The sequence below is a fragment of the Mustela nigripes genome, chromosome 6 (genome assembly GCF_022355385.1).
Source record: "Mustela nigripes isolate SB6536 chromosome 6, MUSNIG.SB6536, whole genome shotgun sequence".
NCBI classification, from domain to species: domain Eukaryota; kingdom Metazoa; phylum Chordata; class Mammalia; order Carnivora; family Mustelidae; genus Mustela; species Mustela nigripes.
Window position 1 is genome coordinate 61,017,487 of NC_081562.1, and position 21,584 is coordinate 61,039,070.

Sequence of the window (21,584 nt, forward strand, 5' to 3'; positions counted from 1 at the left end):
CATTTTCTAGGACTTCTACAGAATTCTCTCTACCCACATCTCCTACCTGTCCCCCATATGCATTCTTCACATCTGTAGGCCATTGGCAATAGTAACATAGGTGGTCCTGGGCTTATTGACTACTCTCTACCACTCTTTGTTTAGGGGCTTTTTTTTTTTTTTTTTTTTTTTTTTTTTTTTCAAATCGGGGAATCACTTTTTCTTTTTTTTTTTTTGTTTTTCCCCCTTTTGAATTAAGGAATTTAATTCCAGAGTGTTTTTTTTTTTTTTTTAACCTGGGAAATGATTACCTTTTGAAGGATTAAGCGGGAAAGCAACATTCCTTGTAACGTAAGAATCTCCCAAGTGTATTGCAGGACATTTAGGATAAGTGGCCTTGCCCATTAATTGCCAGTTGTATCCTCTGAGACAACCAAAAGTGTGCTCACACATTTTCTAGACACTTCATATTGTAGGGTAGTGAGATAAAATGCAGGCCATCCAGTTAAATTTGAATTTGAGATAAATTTTTTTTAGAATAAGTATGTTGTTTATGTACCATATGTGGGTGTGGTGCATAAACAATGCATTTTGGAACACTGGAAAAAAAATAAAATATTATTTTTAAAGAAAAAAGAAAATAATACAAATATATATAAAATACAGTGAAAGGAAAAAAATAGAATAAGTATGTTATGAATACTGCATGGACATCCTCTCTTTTTATTTGCTATATCTGCCAGCCCTACATATGGGCAATACTGTTAAGTAGGATTACACTTGCAGTGCATGTAAAAATGGCACCTGTAAAGTTGCTCAGTATACAACTTACAGAGCTAAATATAGCCACATTGCTTAGGAGTCACTACAAACCCAGTTGAGAACATTGATCTAAGTTATCAGTAAGAACAATTGTAGCTACTGACATTTCTATAACTCAAACTACCCAGTGGTGCAATGTGCTAAAAAGCAGAAGGAGACATGCCTATAAGTAAAGTCAAGTCAGAGAAAATTTTAAAATCAATTATTTTAAGATCCAGCAGCATTACTTTTCCTATCCTCTTCATCCCTTTCTTTGATTTCTGCCTCCCTTGACGCTGAATCATGTTTCTCCTCAAGAATGAAAACAATCTTGTTACATTAAGGAATTACTATTTAGTATGTCACCCACACCCGGAATTACAAATGAGGATATGACAGTGTAAACACAAGGGAATAATTAGCTGGTGGTGACATTTCAGATACTAATTGGGAAGATATTCTGCCTTCTATTGAAGTTTAATAACCATTGGGTGGTGAGGCCAAAATGTTGCCAGAGAAGAATAATTGACAAGTTGTCAAAAGGCCAAAGAAGGTCAAATTTTCTTCAACAAATTCTGCACAGTCTTAAGTTTCTCTTCAAGCTTTCAAAATAAGAAAACTTGGTTTAGTCAGCATCTTGAATATGGATACATTTCTTGAGGATAGAGTCTTATTAAGCAAGCTCACAAGAGATCAATACATAGAGATCAAAATTGGTAATTAATTAATTTACGATGTATAAAATTGCTACATAGATAAGAATATTTGTATTAGAAAAGCAATGTATTCTATATCTAAAGAGAGATCTCAATTCTGGTTAAGAAATATCTTTTGAGCAAAAATACTATATTAGATATGAGTGAATAAATGACAATCCCTCTTGATACCTTATTGACTAAACTAAAGGAATAGGAAAGAAAACAGGTGACAAACCTTGGGCAAATGGGTGGATAGAAGTGGAAAGGATGGATAATGGAATGTGTAGAAAGATAAGGAGGTGAGAGAGCATAACACACTTGAGGAAATAAATATAATTCAGCCATAGTTAAGCATAAAATAACTGGAGGATAAATGCTGAGAGATGAAGAGGGAAAATGAGCATTATCCCAATCAAGGAAGGTCATACAAGCCTTGTGAAGCAGTTGACCTATTTCTTAAGAGCAATGGGGAGCCACTGCCAGATTTTAAGCCGTTAACTGTTAGATTTTTACTTTGAAAGATCAGTTTGACAATTAAATGGAGAATAGATTGAATCAAAGGGTAACAGGATAAGGCTTAGAGAAACACTCTGCTGTAATTTGGGTGAGAAGTAATGATGCTGGAAGTCAGAAGCATACCTGAAAGGAAGAAAATGGATGGTTGCGATATTTAAGAATTAGAGTCAGTAAGACTTAGCAATAAATATTACGTGTAGAGTAAGGGAGAACAGAGAGTCTAAAAAGATACACCCTATTTTGAGTCTGGACATGAGAAGAAGTAGCAATTTGAGGGCAAAGAAGATGCATTTATTGGTGCACTTTTCAGTTTTAATTGTCTTTCAAATAGTCAAGGAAGCCAACAAACAGGTATTATGAAATAGCAGGCTGAGGCTGAGGAGACAGATTTGGGATTAAGGTTTAGATTTGTACATCATTATAGAAGCCACCAAAAGGGATAACATCACGCAGAAAGAATGGGTCAGTAATTAGAGAAATGGCCTGGAAATGAGGAACACTAGAACTTATATTACAAGCAAAAGAAAAGGAGCCTGAGGAAAAACAGTTCAAAACGATAGAGAGAGAGAGATGGTGGGACAGATAGAGCAAAACTGGGAGAACTTAGTATCATAAAAGCAAATGAAAGAGAGTTTCTCACTAAAAATGGAACAGCTATCTAAAGGCCAAGAAAATCCCCCACTGGATTTGGAGGGGGGGAAAAAAGACATTTGAAAAGTAAAAGTTGTTAAAAATAATGGTAAGAGGGGTGCCTGGGTGGCTCAGTGTGTTAAGCCTCTGCCTTCAGCTCAGGTCATGATCTCAGGGGCCTGGCATGGAGCCCTGCACGGGGCTCTCTGCTCAGCGGGGAGCCTGCTTCGCCCTCTCTCTGCCTGCCTCTCTGCCTACATGTGATCTCTCTCTCTCTCTCTGTCAAATAAATAAATAAAATCTTAAAAAAAAATAATGGTAAGAACATTTTTGGATGACAGTTTGTGGCAGAAAACTGAGTGTTATAAATCATAGAGTAGAAATTGAAGAAGTTGAAGCCGTATGAATGTTGGCAACTCAAGATTTGTCAAAGAGGTGGGAAATAACACAGGGTTTGAAAAGGGCATTTGGGAGAAGGTATTGTTCATGTGTGAGTACACTTTCTGTGGTTTGACTCTTCTGTTTGTTAGTTGTTAATGAAGAGACTACTTTATGTTGATGAGAAAGAAAGGAAGAAGGTAAGTCTACTGAAGTATAGACTGAGATATTCCACAAGGTTCCTGAGAAGGAAGGACTAGAATCCCAGTCATAGATGTAGGGATCACCACTGGGTGCTGTGTTAGTTAGTTCGGGCTTCCTTAACAAAGTACCACACACTAGGTGACTTAAACAACAGAAATACATTGTCTCCCATTTTTGGAATCTCAAAGTCTGAAATCAAGGTGTCCACAAGGTTGGTTCTTTCTGATAATTGTGACAGAAAAAGTCATTCCATGCCTCTCTCCTTGACTTACAAAAGATCATCGTTGGCCTGTGTCTCTTCACATTGTCTTTCCTACTTGAATGTGTCTCAACTTCCCCTTTTTCTAAAGACACCAGTCATATTAGATTGGGGTCCATCCCCCCATCACAGGAATAGGAGCAATAAATAAATATAAGATATGAAGAAACATTATACTTTGTCTTATTTTTCAGAGTGATTGTGTGCTTAGTTTTTTCCTCTCTGAGCCTGTGCAAGAAACAATTGAATCATCGCTTGTGGACCTAGGCAAGTAATGTTATCAGTATTATTATGTACAATTTTTGAGTTTCTATATAATTGTGCAAAAAATATCACAACAATATTATTTTCAACTTTCAAATATACTCTCTTTAAAGAATAAGCTTTAAGGGTCTTTTCTAACTATTTCCAAAGATTTTTAACCCCTTAGAAAATGTTCAAGTTAAATTGAACCAATGTATTTTTGTCCAATTATAATAACTACATGATGTCACACTATTAATTCATTTCAGTTAATTGTACTTTGAGGTGGAATTGCATTTCAGAGACAAAGTTCCTGTTTTCCCCCTGCAGGTAGGTCTTCCAGTTTACTCAACAGCTTAGGAAGCAACAAAAATAAATATTAGGCAATAATAATGATTATGAATTATCTCGCAGCTTCACTCTTATCTTTTAAAGGTCAGTAATTACTCTGCCTCCCTCATGAAGTCTTCTTTTTATTATCTGGATCCCAAACTAGCCCAGCACAATTACCCACCCTTTCTCTGTCAAATGTGTGTTAGTTCTAATTAACTTTTCTAGTGTTTCTCCTAAGTTGGAAGGGACTCTCTCTGAATGTCCCATCAATTTTAAGCATTCATAATAAAATTCCATTGCCAGTAGTTATCCAATACTGAGACTAGTTTTTATCTCACGCAAGACTTGTAGTCCCGTAATTTGCTAGACCTCACCCCCGTCTCCTTTGCAACTCCAAGTCTATTTTATCCATATCCCCTTCTGATTCTTTGCCTTTAAGATGAGGCCCATCGACTTATCGCCTCTGCTCCTATCTGCCACTGTGGTTTCCTAACTTTAGGTGCATGGTTCTATCCAATCAGATCAAGTTGAATAGTGTAATCGCTTATTAAGTTGTATATTTATGTGTGTGTCTGCCTCCTCTTCTGTTAAACTGAAGTAACTTTAAACTGACGACTCACTTCCCCACTATGCACTGCTCTGCACTCACAAGCTCCAAATTAATATAGGAGGATTGTACCTCTTTCATTCTCCTACGTTTTACTCATTTGGTATCACTCTCTAAGACACTTTGTTTATATAGCCAAACCATAAACATTAATAAGTAAATAAAGTCCTTGTGATTTATAGCATGTGTCTAAAGAAGAACGATATCCACAAAAAATATTTCCTTTTTATTGTCATAGTACACAAATATTTAACAAATGTCTTCTTTCTAAAAATACTTGGGGTATTTTTTTTTAAAGCTGGGGTTATTTTTTACCATTAACATTTATAAATTTGAATTAATCAGATTTAAAAAAAAATAAGGTTACTGATTTCTTGAGTTGTCAGATATTTTAAAAAGTAATAGGTTGACCTCTATTCTGTTATCAAAGTCCTTAAAGAAGTTTGATTCTCTATGTACTGAAAAATTAAAACTGTGGATCACTATCAATTTTTTAGTTTTGTGATAGTATTATTTCTCTGTAAGGTATTTGAAATTCATAAGCACACACAAAATTAGGATTGTTATTGTAAAAAATAAAATGGTTATTTGAATTTTTTCTTCTTCACTTATTGCTTACTACAGCATACAATATTCAAGACTTGTTTTGGCAGAATGGTGATGGACAAAAGACTTGATTCTCAATATCTGGTTGCATATGAAATATAGCCTATTGTTTTAAAACAATAGAACACATCTTCTAAACAGAATATGCAAATCACTACAACAAACAAGGATGAGCAGGACATTGGTCCTCCTTGTATTTAAATTATTTTCTTTTCCAAACTTCCAAGTTCTTCATACTTTTTTCATAAACAAGAAAGAACATGATTTATTTTAAGCAATATTATTGTCAGTTAGTTGAAACTTTCTGCTTCTATTGTTAAATGATTAGAGGAAAAAATTATTCAAGTGTGTTAAAATATTGGTTGACATAGGATGACCTTAAGCAAAAATCTCAGACTTTACCATATTTACTGCTTCTACTAACAAATTGAGTAGATTCTAGATAACTATGTATCTAAGCACATGCCTTGCGAAGATAATATTAGTAATAATCTATAATCCAGGATCTGAGGGATATTAATATTCCTCTGCCTTTACTCACCAACTAAACTTGCGTTGGTAGAACAATATAACTTTTTAAACTGCCAATCCAGTCATCACTCCTCTGTACTTCACACTTTCCCTTGGTTTCTCTTTGCTGTTAGGTAGGCCAATGTCATGGGCTTGTGACCAGTACAGTGACACTAAGCACAGTGCTTAGAAAGGTCCTGCATTTGGTTTAATACTCAACTGTCATAATTTCTTAATAATTTTTGTAAAAGGAATCCCATATTTTCATTTTCATATCACCGGGCCTCTGAAATTATGTAGCTACCCCTGCCCTTATGACAAAGACCGAAATCTTCATGATGGCATCCCCCAATTTCCCCTTCCAGCCTTAATAGCAGGCTCTTCCCTATCTTGATTCTTGTGTTTTTCCAGTTCCTCAACTGAGACAAGCACCTCAGCACCTAACAGATGCACCTTTCTCTGCCTAGACCACTTGACCCTATTCTACCTTCATATATATATATATATATATATTGCATCCTTCAGCTCTCATCTTATTTGTCTTTGCTATATAGTCCTAAAATTTTTTTTTCTTTTCAAAATTACTGCAACGATGTTTATGGCTCATGAGTGTCTTTGTAGACTAGAAATCCGTGAAGACATAATCCATGTCCATATTGCTCATCATTGTATCCCCAGGGCTTAACTCGGTGTTTAGATTCTCCATCAATAATTACTGAATAAATTATTGACGATAGAAAGAACAATGGAAGACACATTTATATTCTCTACCATGGTGGCTTGTCATGGTAGCTTGGACAAAAGAGAAGAAATTAAAACCCCAAATCATGCTACTACTCCCACACTTACCACTTCCTGTAGCAATGTCCTGGCACCATGAATTCACTCCCCACCACTAGAGTTCTCTTGAAGTATCATCTAGAAAAAAATCTTCTACAGATAATCACATTAAATATTATAGACTCAACCACACTCAACTAAAGCACTACTCAGAAAGATGCTGGATTTTATTTTGTATATTCTTTAACTCTCTACTGTCATGATCCTCTATAGTCCTTCCAAATTAATATAGGTCCCATGCCAAATAGTACCTCCATTAAAATATAAAATTACTGGGGTGCCTCGGCGGCTCAGTGGGTTAAATCTCTGTCTTCGGGTCAGGTTGTGATCTCGGGGTCTTGGGATCAAGCCCCGCATAAGGCTCTCTGCTCAGCGGGGAGTCTGCTTTCCTCTCTCTCTGCCTGCCTCTCTGCCTACTGGTGATCTCTGTCTGTCAAATAAATAAATAAATAAAAATAAAATCTTTAAAAAAATATACACACACACACACACACACACACACATATATATATATATATATATATATATAATTATCCATTCTCCACCAGTACACCACACCAACATGCAAAAGATAGATTTTTGCCAAGGTATGGAAACAATAACATAGGTAATAGAGTAGAAAATGATCGAAGACAACAGTTGTCAAAGTGAAGAGTGTGAATTAGTGAGCATGTTTAGATGCCATTGATAATTACAAATGGTTACAAACAGGAGCTTTTAATCATTACCTCACATCAGTACCTCCAATTGGAGATGCAAATTTAAAAGGGAACTTAAAGCCACAGTCTTCATGGCAGAGTCTCTCTGGTCAATGTTACTGTTACTTGCTCTAGCAGAGCCCAGATCAGTTATCTGTGGGTAGAAGTATGGTACCAGGTTTCCAATGTAAATTTTAATGATACAGAAGGGGAGGGCTAGGACTACTTATAAATACTAATTTTAAGTTGTTTCTGAAAGTAGAAAGCTTTAAAATATCATGCATTTTACTATATTATATTATATTATATTATATCATATAATATGTTTCCAATTAGAAAATTATTTTAGACTTTTACCTGTGGCTGATGTGGGCAGGAAAAGATGAAAAGAAGATGAGAGGAGAGTTTCTCCAAGTATTTCCTTTCTAATAGCTGTGTATCAAAGATAGCACTAAAATCTAACAAGTCAGACAATAAAAAAATCTGAACATATGTAATATTAGTGTTAGAGAAACACTAAGATCATACATTGATAATTGGGTGGTAGATGAAAGAAAAGTGTAAAAGATTATGCACACTAATTTTATCTCTTTCTATTAGGTAACAAATATTGTCTAAAAAATAAAAGTCTAAGAATACTAAATAAAAGTAACCACCAGAACAAAAGTAAAAGCTTTTCTAAGTATCACAAGTAACAATATGCATACAAATAAAAACAAATTCCTTAGCCAAAAACTTCCTTTAAAAATCATAAAAACAAAAATGTTGCAATTTCTTTAATAACGTAAAACAGGAAGAACAGAGAAAATAGGTGGCATTTAGGCCAGGAGCATTGAATTAAACAAGAATGCAAGTTTCAACTGTAAGTACAATTCTCAATAAAGATATGAGTTATTACACATAAATAATGCTATATATAAATACATATATCAATTATATGAGAGCAACATATATAAAAGAGAAATTATGGAACATTCAAGAAAAAATATACAATAGACTGGTAATAGGATATTCTAATTCACTTCTTTTGATTTATGAAAGACTGAAAAAAGTAAGTAGATACATCAAAAACTAAGTAGTAAAATTAGAGGCAAAATTTATTAATTTATATCAAATTCTTTATCATGAAAATAGAGTATATATTAGACCATAAAGAAAATTTCAATTAATCCTAAAAAGTAGAAATAGTACAGATACATTTTCTAATCATGAGAAAGTAAAGTGAAAAATTAATTTTAAAAATTCAGAAAAGTAAAAGATACTTGTTTGGAGATTAAAAACAAAATAAGCTCTTTTGAACAACTCTTGGACCAAAAGGACTTAAAAAACAAAATTGCAGAATTTCTAAAGAATAGCTATACATCTCAGAAACAATAAGAGAAAGATAATGCTCAATAATTGGAATAAGACTATAAAACAAACCAAAGGAATAAAAAAAAGAAGAAAGAAAGAAAGAAAACAAAATGGTTGAAGATTCAAGTAGAGATTAATGAGTTAGAACACAGAAAAAAGAATAAATAAATTTGGAAGCTAAAAGAATACAAAGAAATAGAGAAGCCGGTAGTTTAATTAATTAGAAGTTAAACTAATCAAAAGAATGGAAGTCAAATGCAAATATATAAAATACAAAAGGAGAATCAAGAAGTAACCATAGAAAAAGATGAAACTGAAGAACAGTAAGAGACTAGTTTGCTCAAGCGTACAAGACTAAACTTGTAAATCTATCTGAAATAGTGTTCCAGGAAAACAATTTATTTGCCCCGGAAAAGATCAAGTTTGATAGAAAAGAAAATGCTTCAAAAAGTGATGTTTAGAACAGTACCAAGTTCCGATGATTTCCAGAGGGAGTCTACAAAACCCTTAAAAAGTAGATAATTCCCCTGTTATTTAAACAATTCCAAAGCAGAAAAAAGTAAGGAAATTTTTCCATATTATTTTTATGAAGCACATACAGTATTTATGCCAGTAGCTTCAAAGATATAAGAATTAAAAAAGGGATTACAACCTAATCTCACTTCAGAGTATCAGTGGAATATTCTAAGTGAAATACTTGCCAAAATAATCCATCAGTACTCTAAAGAAATTCACGAGGACCAGAAATGCAGGAATGGTTCAATATTGGTAATATACAGTATCGATGTTATTATCTTAAAAGATTTAAGGAATTTAAGAAACAAGGCAGAGGATCATAGGGGAAGAGAGGAAAAAAATGAAACAGGATGAAACCAGAGAGAGAGACAAACCATAACAGACTCTTAATCATATTAAACAAACTGAGGGTTGCTGGATGGGAGAGGGGAGAGGGAAGGGTAACTTGGTGATGAATACTGGGGAGGGTGTGTGTTGTAATGAGCATTAGTTATTATATAAGACTGATGAAGCACAGACCTATAACCCTAAACCAAATAATACATTATATGTTAATTGAATGAATTTAAGTTTAAAAAATTAAAATATAAATAAATAAATTTCAAAGATTTACAGAGAAAATCATATGGTTGTCTCTCTAGATCCTGAAAAGGAACTTGATAAATTTCAATAAACTTTCTTGGTGAAGTATTCAAATAAAAACAAATGGTTAATGTTTTAACATGAGAAAGTGTATCTATCTTGGCTCTCCAAAGCCCACATCAGGCATGACAGGGAAACAGTAGAAAAGTGTTTCCATTGAAATATAAAATAAGACACTATGCCCGTGATCATCACAATAACCAACAGGTGGCTCACTCTTTCACCTCTTTCATGTTTTTGCTCAAAATTTACTTTCATAATGAGAAGTACCGTGATTATCCCATCTACAGTTGCAAACTGACCCTTATTCTTCTAGTTCCCAGCACCTTCATCATGTTCTGGGTTTTTTTCCTTATCATTTATTATATTCATCTTATCATAAATTTCACTTATTTATTGTGTGTTTTGCTTTTTTAAATCTCCCTCACCACTATAGAAGTACAAAGAGAAGAATTTTGTCTAATGTGTTCCAAGGGCCTAGAGCAGTGCCTTGTCCATAAAATGTCAATAAAAATTTGTGAAATGAATGTATGAAATTTAAAAACATTTAAAAACAAATTTTGGCAAAAAGAAGACAAAACAAACAATGTCTACCAGTAATATGATCCTATACCTAGAAAAAAGAAGAATCAACTAAGAATCTATCACAAATGATGAAGACTCATTAAAGGTATCAGGGACCAAATATAGATTTATAGCTATCTATTGCATTTAAGAATATGCAATAGAATATAGATAAAAGAATAAAGATAGAAGTAAAATAGAAGAAAGATCCCATTTGCAGTAACAGTGGGGAAAATATCTAGGAATAAATTGAACAGGAAGTGTGCAAGATCAAATGAAGAAAACATTTAATCATTACTTGGGAATTTCAAAAATGCCTTGAACAAATGAAAAGACATAGCATGTTCTTACACAGGAAGATTCTACGTCATAAAGATGTCAGATATTTCTGATTTAATTTTGAATATATTTTTTAAAATATTAATGGATTTATTTTTAAGTAGATAAGTTAATTCTTCGGTTCATAAACAAAAATAAACAAATAAAGGCCAAGAAAATGTAACAAAAACATAGAGGTAAGACTAGCCCTACCATATCTAACACTCATTACAAAGCTTGAATAATTGAAACAGTGTAGTGTTGGCCCAAAAAGGATGAATAAGTAGAACATTATAGAATGTCTATAAATAGAGTCAAATACATTCAGGGATTTAATATGTGGTCAGACCACTATGGGAAAATTCAGTAGTGTTGAGATAGCATATTTCACACCGTGTGCTAGGATAAATACCAAATGGGTGAAAGACTATGTAAATAACAAAGCCACATATATGACAAAGAAAACAGAAAAAAATCCTTTATAATCTGAGGATGACCTAGTATAGTGATGACTACAAATCCAGAAGCCATGATAATTTTGCAGGATATAAGAAACTATGGCAAAGTTTTTAAAAATTCAAAGATAAATGATAAAATGGGTGAAATATTTGCAATTTATTACAAACAGTTGGTTATCTAATAATAGCCATCTCCTAGAAATTGGTAAGAAAAGGGCCAACAACAGACTAATGTGTAAAGAATTTGAAAAGAAAATATGGACAAAAAATACAGAGGCTCATAAACAAATTCACTCATTATAAAAATGCAAATTAAAATTACACTGATACCATTTTTAACTCATCAGACTGGCAAAAATCCAAAAATTTAATTAATAAGCTTGGTTACAAATCAGCAGGCACTCATACCCTGCTGGTGGTAATGCAAATTGGTACAACCTCCATGGAAAGTGATTTGGCAGCATTTATCAAAATTACAAATGCTAATGTTCTTCGACCACCAATTCTGCTTTAGAAATTTATCATATAATATTTGTGCACAGGTATAGAAAATGCCATGCGTACAAAGATGTTTTTGCAGCATGGTTTGTAGCAGCTGGAAAACATTGGAGACAACCCACATGACCGTCAGTGGGGAACCAGTTAAATGAATTATGGCATTTCACATAATGGAATAATATGCAGCTATACTTAAAAAAACAAAGAAACTTTGATTGAATATAAAAATTTCTCCAAGATCTTTGTGCAGAATAATAAATGTGCTATTCCATTTGTGGAAAAGCGGGAGGCGGGCAATAAAAGTACTTATTCATTTTTGCTTATATGGAGAAACTGTGGAAGGATGTGTGTCCCTCTGGAGGGATATATGGGAAGCTAATGAAATAATGGTGGGGGGAATTGGGTGGATAGGTGTTAGGAATGGAAGGAAGATGTTTTATTGTATACTTTTAAAGTAAATTCTTATCTTTTTAGTTATATGAATATATTATCATCTGAAAGTAGATTTTGAAATGCTGCTTTTTTAACATTAATGGACACTTTGTGCATAATAAGGGCTGTATTTGCTCCTAAAGTGTCAGGCGTTCAAACATTTCAACATAATCATCTGAGGATCGATAATCTTTTAACAGCTCTTAAGATTATTATAAATGGTTGGATTAAGCATAACAGATTCTCCAGATTAATTTGAAGCAGAAAATCAAAATATTGCAGCCTCTTTTTTTATATGAAACTATTCTCAAAATTTTCCCTCTCTGATTTCTGCATTTAAACTCTTTCCCTTAGATTATTGCCCCTTCTTTGCCCTTTTACAAGTTGTTTTAGAACATAGACTTTAGAGATCATTTAACCCTGCATGGTTTATTGCCTGCATGACCTTTAACCAAATGCCTTTGTTTCCTCATGTGTAAAACAGAAGTAACACAAACTTTATGGATTTGCTATGAGGATTGAGTTAGTTCATATACATAAAGCTCTTAGCCCAATGTCTGGCATACAGTAAGAGTTCTAGAAATATTAAGTACCTCTACTATTACTATATGGAGTACTAAAACTTCCTGGTGGCCTGAATTTTCACTGAATTCTGAACTCTGCCGGGTATTGATGGATACTGGCTACTATTCTTACACTGGAGTTTCAGAGTGGAGTATCACTTCAGTCAGTTCAAGTAACAGTTCTATGGTTACTATTTAGATACTCAATCATAAATTTAATACTAGTTTCTTACCTTCAAATTAAAACTCCTCTGATGGGGTGCCTGGGTGGCTCAGGGGGTTAAAGCCTCTGCCTTCAGCTCAGGTCATGGTCCCAGGGTCCTGGGATCGAGCCCTGCATTGGGCTCTCTGCTCAGCAGGGAGCCTGCTTCCCTTCCTCTCTCTCTGCTTGCCTCTGTGCCTACTTGTGATCTCTGTCAAATAAATAAATAAATAATCTTAAAAAAAAAAACCTTAAAAAAAACTCTGATTAAACACATTGAGTTTCTATGTAGTTATCTTTTCATTTTATTCAAAAATAATGTTCATTGTGCATCAAAAAGTCATCACCATTTTTAACATCCTCACACCAAAAATCCAATTACATTTTTTTACTATGAAAGCAATTCACCTCAGTACCATACTCAGAATTATCTCATAATATCTCTAACTCACACTGTCTCAAATAAAAATATTATCAAATAAAAATATTTAAAGGAAGAATATTTTCATTATTTTTACGTGATTACCATTTCAATTGTAAGAATGCCAATTTTAATTATTTCAATGTCAATAATCCACGTGAACAATAACATTAATTAATATTACCCATGTACAATGTGTAAACTACTTTTACAAACATGTAAAAATCTTTGGAAAAGGAAACATACTAGTCAGGTTTAATTATCAAAGATTAAAGAGTTTTAGAGAGCTGAGGCTGACTCTTAGAAAACAATGTTGACCGCGATGAGCCCACAGTAGAACATTGCCAAATTTCTTGTTATTAATAACTTCTAACTTCCCTCAGAAAATATACAACCAGAATAACCAATAGAAATACCAGAAAAACTATAAATTATGCTTAATTTGGGGGCTGTAAGCCAGAAATTTTAAAAACCAAAGCCTTTGTTTTAAAGCTGGAATGATACAATTTGAAAAACATAAGACTACTTTTGTTATTAAACAAATGTGTAGTGTGACATTATGGAGCAGGCACTGATTTATATACCCCTTGGGAATATAGGAAAAGAGTACGCCTGGAGGGAGATTATAATCCACTAAGCAAACTGAGGCATGTAAGATAATAATTATGATACAAATATTAAGTGATAAGGGCTGTGCTAGGGGAGTTCAAAGGGAGGTAACCGCAGAAGCTATTTCGCATTTTAATTAGGCCTTTTAGAGAGATGAAAGTTCAATAGCCAAAAATGGTGGAAGAGGTCATTTCAAATACAGAGAATAATATGAGCAATGCCTGGAAGGAAATAGCAGAGCATGTTTGCAGAACTGAACGTACAGACCACAGCATGGAATAGTAACAGTGGGAAATAAAAAACAGAAAGATTCAATAAGAAGCAGCAATATAAGCCTGAGAAATTCAGGGTTTTTTTCATAAGCACTGGAAAGCTATGAACTGTACTTTGGTCAAAAGAGTAATTTTAGGAAGTTGCTGTGGGAAGAATATACCAGTAATTGTGTACAAATAGATTTGGGTTTTAGGAGAGGAGAAGAGAATGTTCTAGTAATTTAGACATGAGATTCTTATGCTTCTGAACAAGGAGCTATGGAAACACACAGGATAAAATGAATGCAAATATATGGATAAGACTATTACTAATTGCAAACATTTATGGAGAGATTACATTGTGAAAACTTTTGAATTTCTCATTTGATCATCTAAACTATCCTAAAGTAGGTAACTATTATCTCCGTTTTAGGGAAGTCAATTAACTTAGTCATAAGTTAATTATACACACAGAACACAGTCTTAAGTATAGTTCTGGGACCTGAACCCCAGGCTCACTGACTTTTAAAGCCAACACTTCATGCTCTCTAATACTTAAACTTATTGTAGTAAATGTTGAGAAAACGGGAGCCAAAAATGGCACTGGGTTTTCAATCTTAAATAATTGGGAAAAATTATCAATCAAAACAAACACAAAATCAATCAAAAACACAAAATACGAGGAGAAAGGGTTCGTTTGGGATGATTAGGCACAAATCCAATCTTTAACCAACTCAGTTTCTTAAAGAGTATTTTGTTTTTTGCATGATCAGAAGAATGTTTCTTTTGCAGATTATTCACTGGTTCCATTTTAGTTTTTAATGTTTAATTTATCCTGAGATGAACCATTTCCAGTTTAACCCACCAAAATTCTATTGCTTTATCAGGTGAGAAGTTTCCTGACAAGACGCCTAAGGTGCAGTTAGTGATATCACATGAGGATACGAAGCTGACCATCCTAGTGAAACACATGAAGAACATTGTAAGTTTATTATTTCTAATATGAAACATGCAAACCTACATTTAGAAATCACTTTCCTCCTTCCGGCAATTAATGTCAACATTAGTAAGAGGAATGGGGCCAGCCACCAAGTTTAAGTGAGGATCAGTGGGCCAATTACAACGTTCTGCCTCAGTATGATGGCAATCTCTGGGGTAAAGACTATAAAATATTTTACAGGCAAAATCCTAGGATGAAAATTAGACTTTACTCACAATGAAGTGTCAGGCCAAATCTAGTGAAAAAGATTTGAAAGTGCGGGAATAGCTAGAGTATTAAGCTCCAAAGGGAAAAAGCGAGGTCCCAAGAATTTTCATCTATCTCATCCTGCTGAGCTTAGTGGAAGTAATATCTCTTTGAGTAATGCCGGCACTTCCTCTATAAAGCCAGTAACCACTAGGCTTTCCCCCCAAATACCCACTAAGTGCATTGAGTTTATACCACCAGAACAGCTATCGTGTTCTGATGTAATTACTCAAAGATATATCTTTCCCCTCAAAAAATAATAATGGTTTTGAAGACAAGACCCCATCTTTGTATCCCAGAACCTAGAACAACAATGGTAGTTAGCTTCTAAAGAAAACTAAAAGCTGTTCCATGATACCCCATTCCTCTCTGAAGATGGGTCAAGTCAGAGGCATGGAGAGCAGTTGGAGCATTGTCATTGAGAGAGGGAGCTTTCTGAGTCACGGTGTAATTGATTAATGGTCCCGTTTGTGTGCAGTATACAGAAAGGGCTAACTCTATGCTCTACTTCTTTAGTCTTTCTTTAATCTACTCAGACAGGTACTCCATACGGTAAAACTCTCTGGGGGCACTGATCGTTACAGAGAAAGTCAGCAGCACTATTTTGGCTCCCTCCCTTGTACATATAAGTCTCTTATGATGTGCTTTGAAAAACTTAAAAGACTAAACCCTTTTCATTGTGATGTGCATCGGAACATACTAGAATTTAATAAATATCTGTTCAGTGAACAAATAGTTGGCATAACTTGCTGGCGATAAATCCCTTACAAACAGTAGTAGCTGGATATCCAAGGGTGCTTGTTTGTAACTCTGTGGTGTTCATAATCTGCAATTTTTGTAATAGCTGGGAAAATATTATTAGATATGTTTTTATAGACGTTTTACTCATTAAAAAGTTATTTTCAATTGCTTTTGGTAAGATAATCATCTTAAATGAGAATAGGAGTTGTTTAAGAAATTCTTAGTCTGGGAAATGATTCAATTAGATATTATTTATGGCTATCTGCGTGTTCATAGACTTTAAGCATCTGTATAAATATATATGATAAAGTAATAGAATGTTAAGAAATAGTGTTAATCAAGTTAACAGAACTTATATTTGTATATGATAGATAATTATTAATTGAAAAGGGTGCTTGGGTGGCTCAATGGGTTAAAGCCTCTGCTTTCAGCTCAGGTCATGATCCCAGCATCCTGGGATTGAGCCCCACATCGGTCTCTCTGCTCAGCGGGGAGCCTGCTTCCCCCTCTCTCTCTGCCTGCCTCTCTGCCTACTTGTGATCTCCGTCTGTCAAATAAATAAATAAAATCTTTGAAAAAAAATCTTAAAAAAAATTATTAATTGAAAAAATTCCTCTTGGAAATTACATATTTATTCAGTAATGTCATTGCTCAAAACCATTTTAGAACATGCCTGTTGATGTTGCTTTTAGATCTGGCACATAAACCACACAGTAAACTTGGTGATATTACTCAACAGTCATACCTAATAGTTGATCAAAAGTGGTATTAACAAATTTGGTCACCCATTTTATTCACCAGATAAAAATCCCCAAATTACTTTTGACGGTTTTTAAAAAATGCATTTTGTAGCGAGGTGAAGTGGCACTAACAGTAAGAATATTCAAAACAAATGTGATGCAGGCATGAAGTGGGGGGAGGGGGTGAGAAAGAGCAGAAATGTAAGATGTAGATCAAGTGATGGGTAAGTGGCAAATGACAAGGTGAATCCTACCAAAAGTAAAAAAAAAAAAAAAAAAAAAATGTAGGTCCCCTAGAGCCCCTCCAATGCCAATGTCCTCTGAAAGAAAGTTTCCAATAATGAAGTGGTACTGCTTGCAGTCTGCCTTCTCAGTCTAAAGGCAGTTCCTCTGTTCTCCCCTGAATCTTAGCATTGCCCTGGAATTCATTGCTACACTTCTCTTTTCTATTTCTAGCCCTGTGGCTTTAAATAGCACTTACATGTCTTTCTCTTTCATATTTATAACACCAGCTTGGAATTCTCCCTAAAATCCAGAGGCGTATGTATAACTGATTACTCAACAACTCTAGTAGACACTGAATAGGCATCACAAACTTAAGATATACCAAATCAAACGTCTGGTTATTGCCCCCCACACCTGCTTCTTTTGCAATCTTTCTCATGTCAGGAAATAACACCTTCATCCTACTATTTGCTCAAGTTAAAGTCCTTAGAGTCGTTTTGACATCTCTCACAAACTACGACCAATTTATCAGCAAGTCCTGCCAGCTCTGCCTTCACAATAAATCCAACATGCCGCCACTTTGCCCCCTCATTGCCGCCACAACTACCATAACTGGTTTGAGCCACCATCATCCCCTACCAGAATTGGTGCTGTAATCCTTTAATGGGTCTCCCTGCTTCTGCCTGCATTTCTTTCGACTCTCTTCCTAACCTATGACCAGAAAATTCCTTCTAGAATAAGTCAGATCTTGCTGTTCTTTCTCATATCCTTCTGAGGATCACTTCAAGCAAAAGCCATAGTACTTATTAATGATCGAGGAGCCCTACGAGTATGGCCTCTGTGACCTCTCCGACTTCATCTCCACAGACTCCCTCAATCACTCCATTCTAGCCTGAGTGATTTCCTTCCTGCTACCTAAATACGACAGGCATGTTTCTGCCCCAGGACATTGGTACCTGTTATTCATTTTATCTGGAATGTTCTTCCTCAGGTTTATGGCTCCATCTCACATGTCCTGATCTGTCCGACTGCCACCTTTTCAGTGAGGCCTTTTCTGACTCTTACATGTAAAACTGCAAAACCACACTTGCTGCCACTTCCAAACTTCCTTTCCTTCTTTACTTTCTCCACTTCCCTTATCACTGCTATAACCCAAGGAGCGAAAACAGTGTCAAGTACATAGTAGGTACTCAATGAACACTTTATTGAATAAAAGAATGTCAAATTATTTCTAAGAATTAGGAGCTTGTTCACCTTGCAAAAATCACCACAACAAAGTTCTCATACCTTGCTTTTTTTCAGAGCTTCTTTTAGATGACTATTTTATTTCTTCTGCTTAACTGAAGACAGAGACAACATAATATAAATGACAGAAAATTTTATCTATAAATTTTCCACATACTGTCTTTGCTCATTTCAAGTTTTAATTGTTATTTATTTTTTGAGCCTTTAGGATTTTCATATGCCTAAGTAATCAGACTAAAGAAGTTGTTCTTCATTTTATTTTAATGTTAAAATGAATTATTCCACCTGCAATTCTGTTCTATTTAATATTAAGTGTGATGAAGAGAATTGTTTATCTTATATTGAATCTTTGAAGCTCTAAGAACTACTTCCCTCCTGTGAATTCACAAGCTAAAACAAAATTGCTAAAATTTTCCCCTTTTAAAGCCTAAAATGATTTATTCTAGTGAACAAAGACTGACAAAGTAATGCAGTTATTTAGAAGCTTGACCAAAATCTTATAAAATAAGATTTCAGTTTATATAACAAGGAAACATATAAAAATCATTTAGATTGGAAAAAATTTTTAAATCTTTCTAGCATTTTCCCATGTAGTCCACTATAAAATGCCTCTTCCTCTGACATCTGCATGTCTCTCTATGCATCACAGCATCTACGATGTCTCTCCTGGTCTCCTGGATTCCCCTCATCTATGTCACTTTCACACTGTTTTCTTTTACCTGCCCCAGAATATGTGCATTCTCGAAGGCTCTAAAAGTAGTCAGAAAGGATTCCAGACTCTTTCTGATATTGAATATGCTCACACTGTCAGAGATTTACACTGTAACAAAATAATATGATTTCAAGTGAGGAACAAGGGAAACAGCACACACCTCGAATGGAGTGCTGTTTAATCCCTTCGAAGGACACAAAACAGAAAAGAATAGTTGCTATATGAAAATTAACAGAAGAGAAGAGAAGAAAATAATAAGTGTTGGCGAGAATGTGGAGAAAAGGGAACCCTTGTGCACATTCCCACAACAATGTAATGTAAATTGGTGGGAATGTAAATTGGTGCAAGTATTGGAAAACAGTGTGAAAGTTCCTCAAAAAATTAAAACTAGAAATGCCATATAATCTAGTAATTTCCCTACTGAGTATTTACCCAAGATGAAAACACTAATTTGAAAGAATATATGTACTCCTATATTTATGGAAACATTTTTAACAATAGCCTAGATATGGAAGCAACTCATGTGTCCATTGACTAATGGATGGATAAGGAAGATGTGATATGTGTGTGTAGATATATACATATATATATATACATTTACACATAATGTACACACAATAGAATATTACTCAGCCATTAGAAAGAATGATATCTTGCCAGTTGTGACAACATGGATGGACTAAGAGGGTATAATGCTAAGTGATATAAGTCAGATAGAGAAAGAGAAATACCATATGATTTTACTTATATGTAGAATCTAAAAAACAAAACAAATGAATAAACAAACAAAAGCACAAATAGATCTATAAATATAGAGAACAAAAATGGCATTGTTGCCCGGGCGGGGTGGGGGAGTTACAGGAATGGGCAAATGGATGAAGGGAAGTGGGAGAGGCAAGATTCCAATTATGGACTGAGTAATTCATGGAGATAAAAGTTATAGCATAGGGAATATAGCCAATGGTAATGTAATAGCATTGTATGGTGACAGATGGTAGCTACACTTGTGGTAATCTTAGTATAACATATAGACTTGTTGAATCACTATGTTGTACAATGTTACTAATTTAACATTCCAAGCCATCTATACTTCAATTAAAAAAGGACTTATGTAGCCTTATTACCCAATAAGCCACTTGTATAGTAATTAATTAAAAGGTCTATTTCATTTTGCTATGAATATTCATGGTATTATATCTTCCAGCTATAGACTCAGAAAGGATGAAGCAGCAGAAATTATGGGGCTTGTTTCATTCTGTGAGAAAACAAATGTATCTAGAGACAATACTGCGGCAAAAACTTGATGTCATTATTTATGGTCTAAACTTGTCTTCTGACCCCATCAAGTTCTCCAGCAGTAAAAGAATTGGCTTCAAAAGCAAAAAGGATAAAACTTAGTTCTTATTTATTTTCTCCCTCCTCTCTTCACTTTCTTCCTCTATTTTCTTTTCCTTTATTTTTCTTTTCTTTTCTTTCCAACTATCATTAGCCCAAATTTAGCTCTAGGACAGAATCTAAAAACACAAAAATACAAAAGATTTAAATATGTCCCTTTTATGGTTAGATTTGCTTAAACATTTGGGGTGATAGACATTGGGTACTAGATTTTAAAACACACACACTTGGACTTTAATGCACTGAATTTTTTTTTTTTTTAAGAAAATTAATAGGAGAGAAAGAAGTAGACTCAAACAGATCAGTAAGAACCCCAGGCTAAACACACACACACACACACACACACACACACACATTTCCTTACATTTTAGTTTCTACTTAAGAATTTTCTTACAATTTTAATATGTCTGTGTAGCTTGGAGGTTCCTACTTTTTAAAATATACATTCTGTGGGGTGCCTGGGTGTCTCAGTCATTATGCATCTGCCTTTGGCTCAGGTCATGATCCCAGGGTGCTGGGATAGAGCCATGCATCAGGCTCCCTGCTTGTCAGGAAGCCTGCTTCTCCCTCTCCCACTCCCCCTGCTTGTGTTCCCTCTCTCACTGTGTCTCTCTCTGTCAAATAAATAAATAAAATCTTTAAACAGATTTAATAAAAAGATTTAATAAAACCTTTAAAAAAGATTTTAAGATAAAAAAGATTTAAAGATAAAATTTAAAGATTTTAAAGATAAAATCTTTAAAAGAAATATATATGTATATATGCATATATATGTGTGTGTGTGTATATATAGTGATTTTGATTCTGTAACTATGTTTTTTTTTTATTCTTGGTTTTTTTTTTTTTAAAGAGAGAAAGCATGTACATGAGCCAGTGTTGTGGTGGGGAGGGCAGAGGGACAGGAAGAGAGAGAATCCCAAGCAGGCTCCGTGCCCAGCATGGAGTCCCAATGTGGGACTCCATCCCATGACCTAGAGATCATGCCTGGACCAAAATCTGGACACTTAACCAACTGAGCCATCCGGGTGCCTGTAGGTTGGTGTTTCTACATCTGTGTTTTACAGGATCTCTTATTCTCATAGATCCCTCTATTCTTCCGCATTTAAACTTGTTTTCTTCTCTCATGCTCCCAAATATGAGCATTCCAGAAG

At 34.4% G+C, this 21,584-nt stretch overlaps 1 protein-coding gene across 1 annotated transcript in view; it reads left to right on the top strand.

The window, feature by feature from the left end:
* Positions 1-21,584, top strand: part of PIK3C2G (phosphatidylinositol-4-phosphate 3-kinase catalytic subunit type 2 gamma) — a 325,900-nt gene that overhangs the window by 281,073 nt on the left and 23,243 nt on the right. The window contains exons 29-30 of the mRNA XM_059404484.1: positions 3,660-3,732; positions 15,017-15,111. Coding sequence (XP_059260467.1) covers positions 3,660-3,732; positions 15,017-15,111 — 168 coding nt within the window. The remainder of the gene's footprint in view (positions 1-3,659; positions 3,733-15,016; positions 15,112-21,584) is intronic.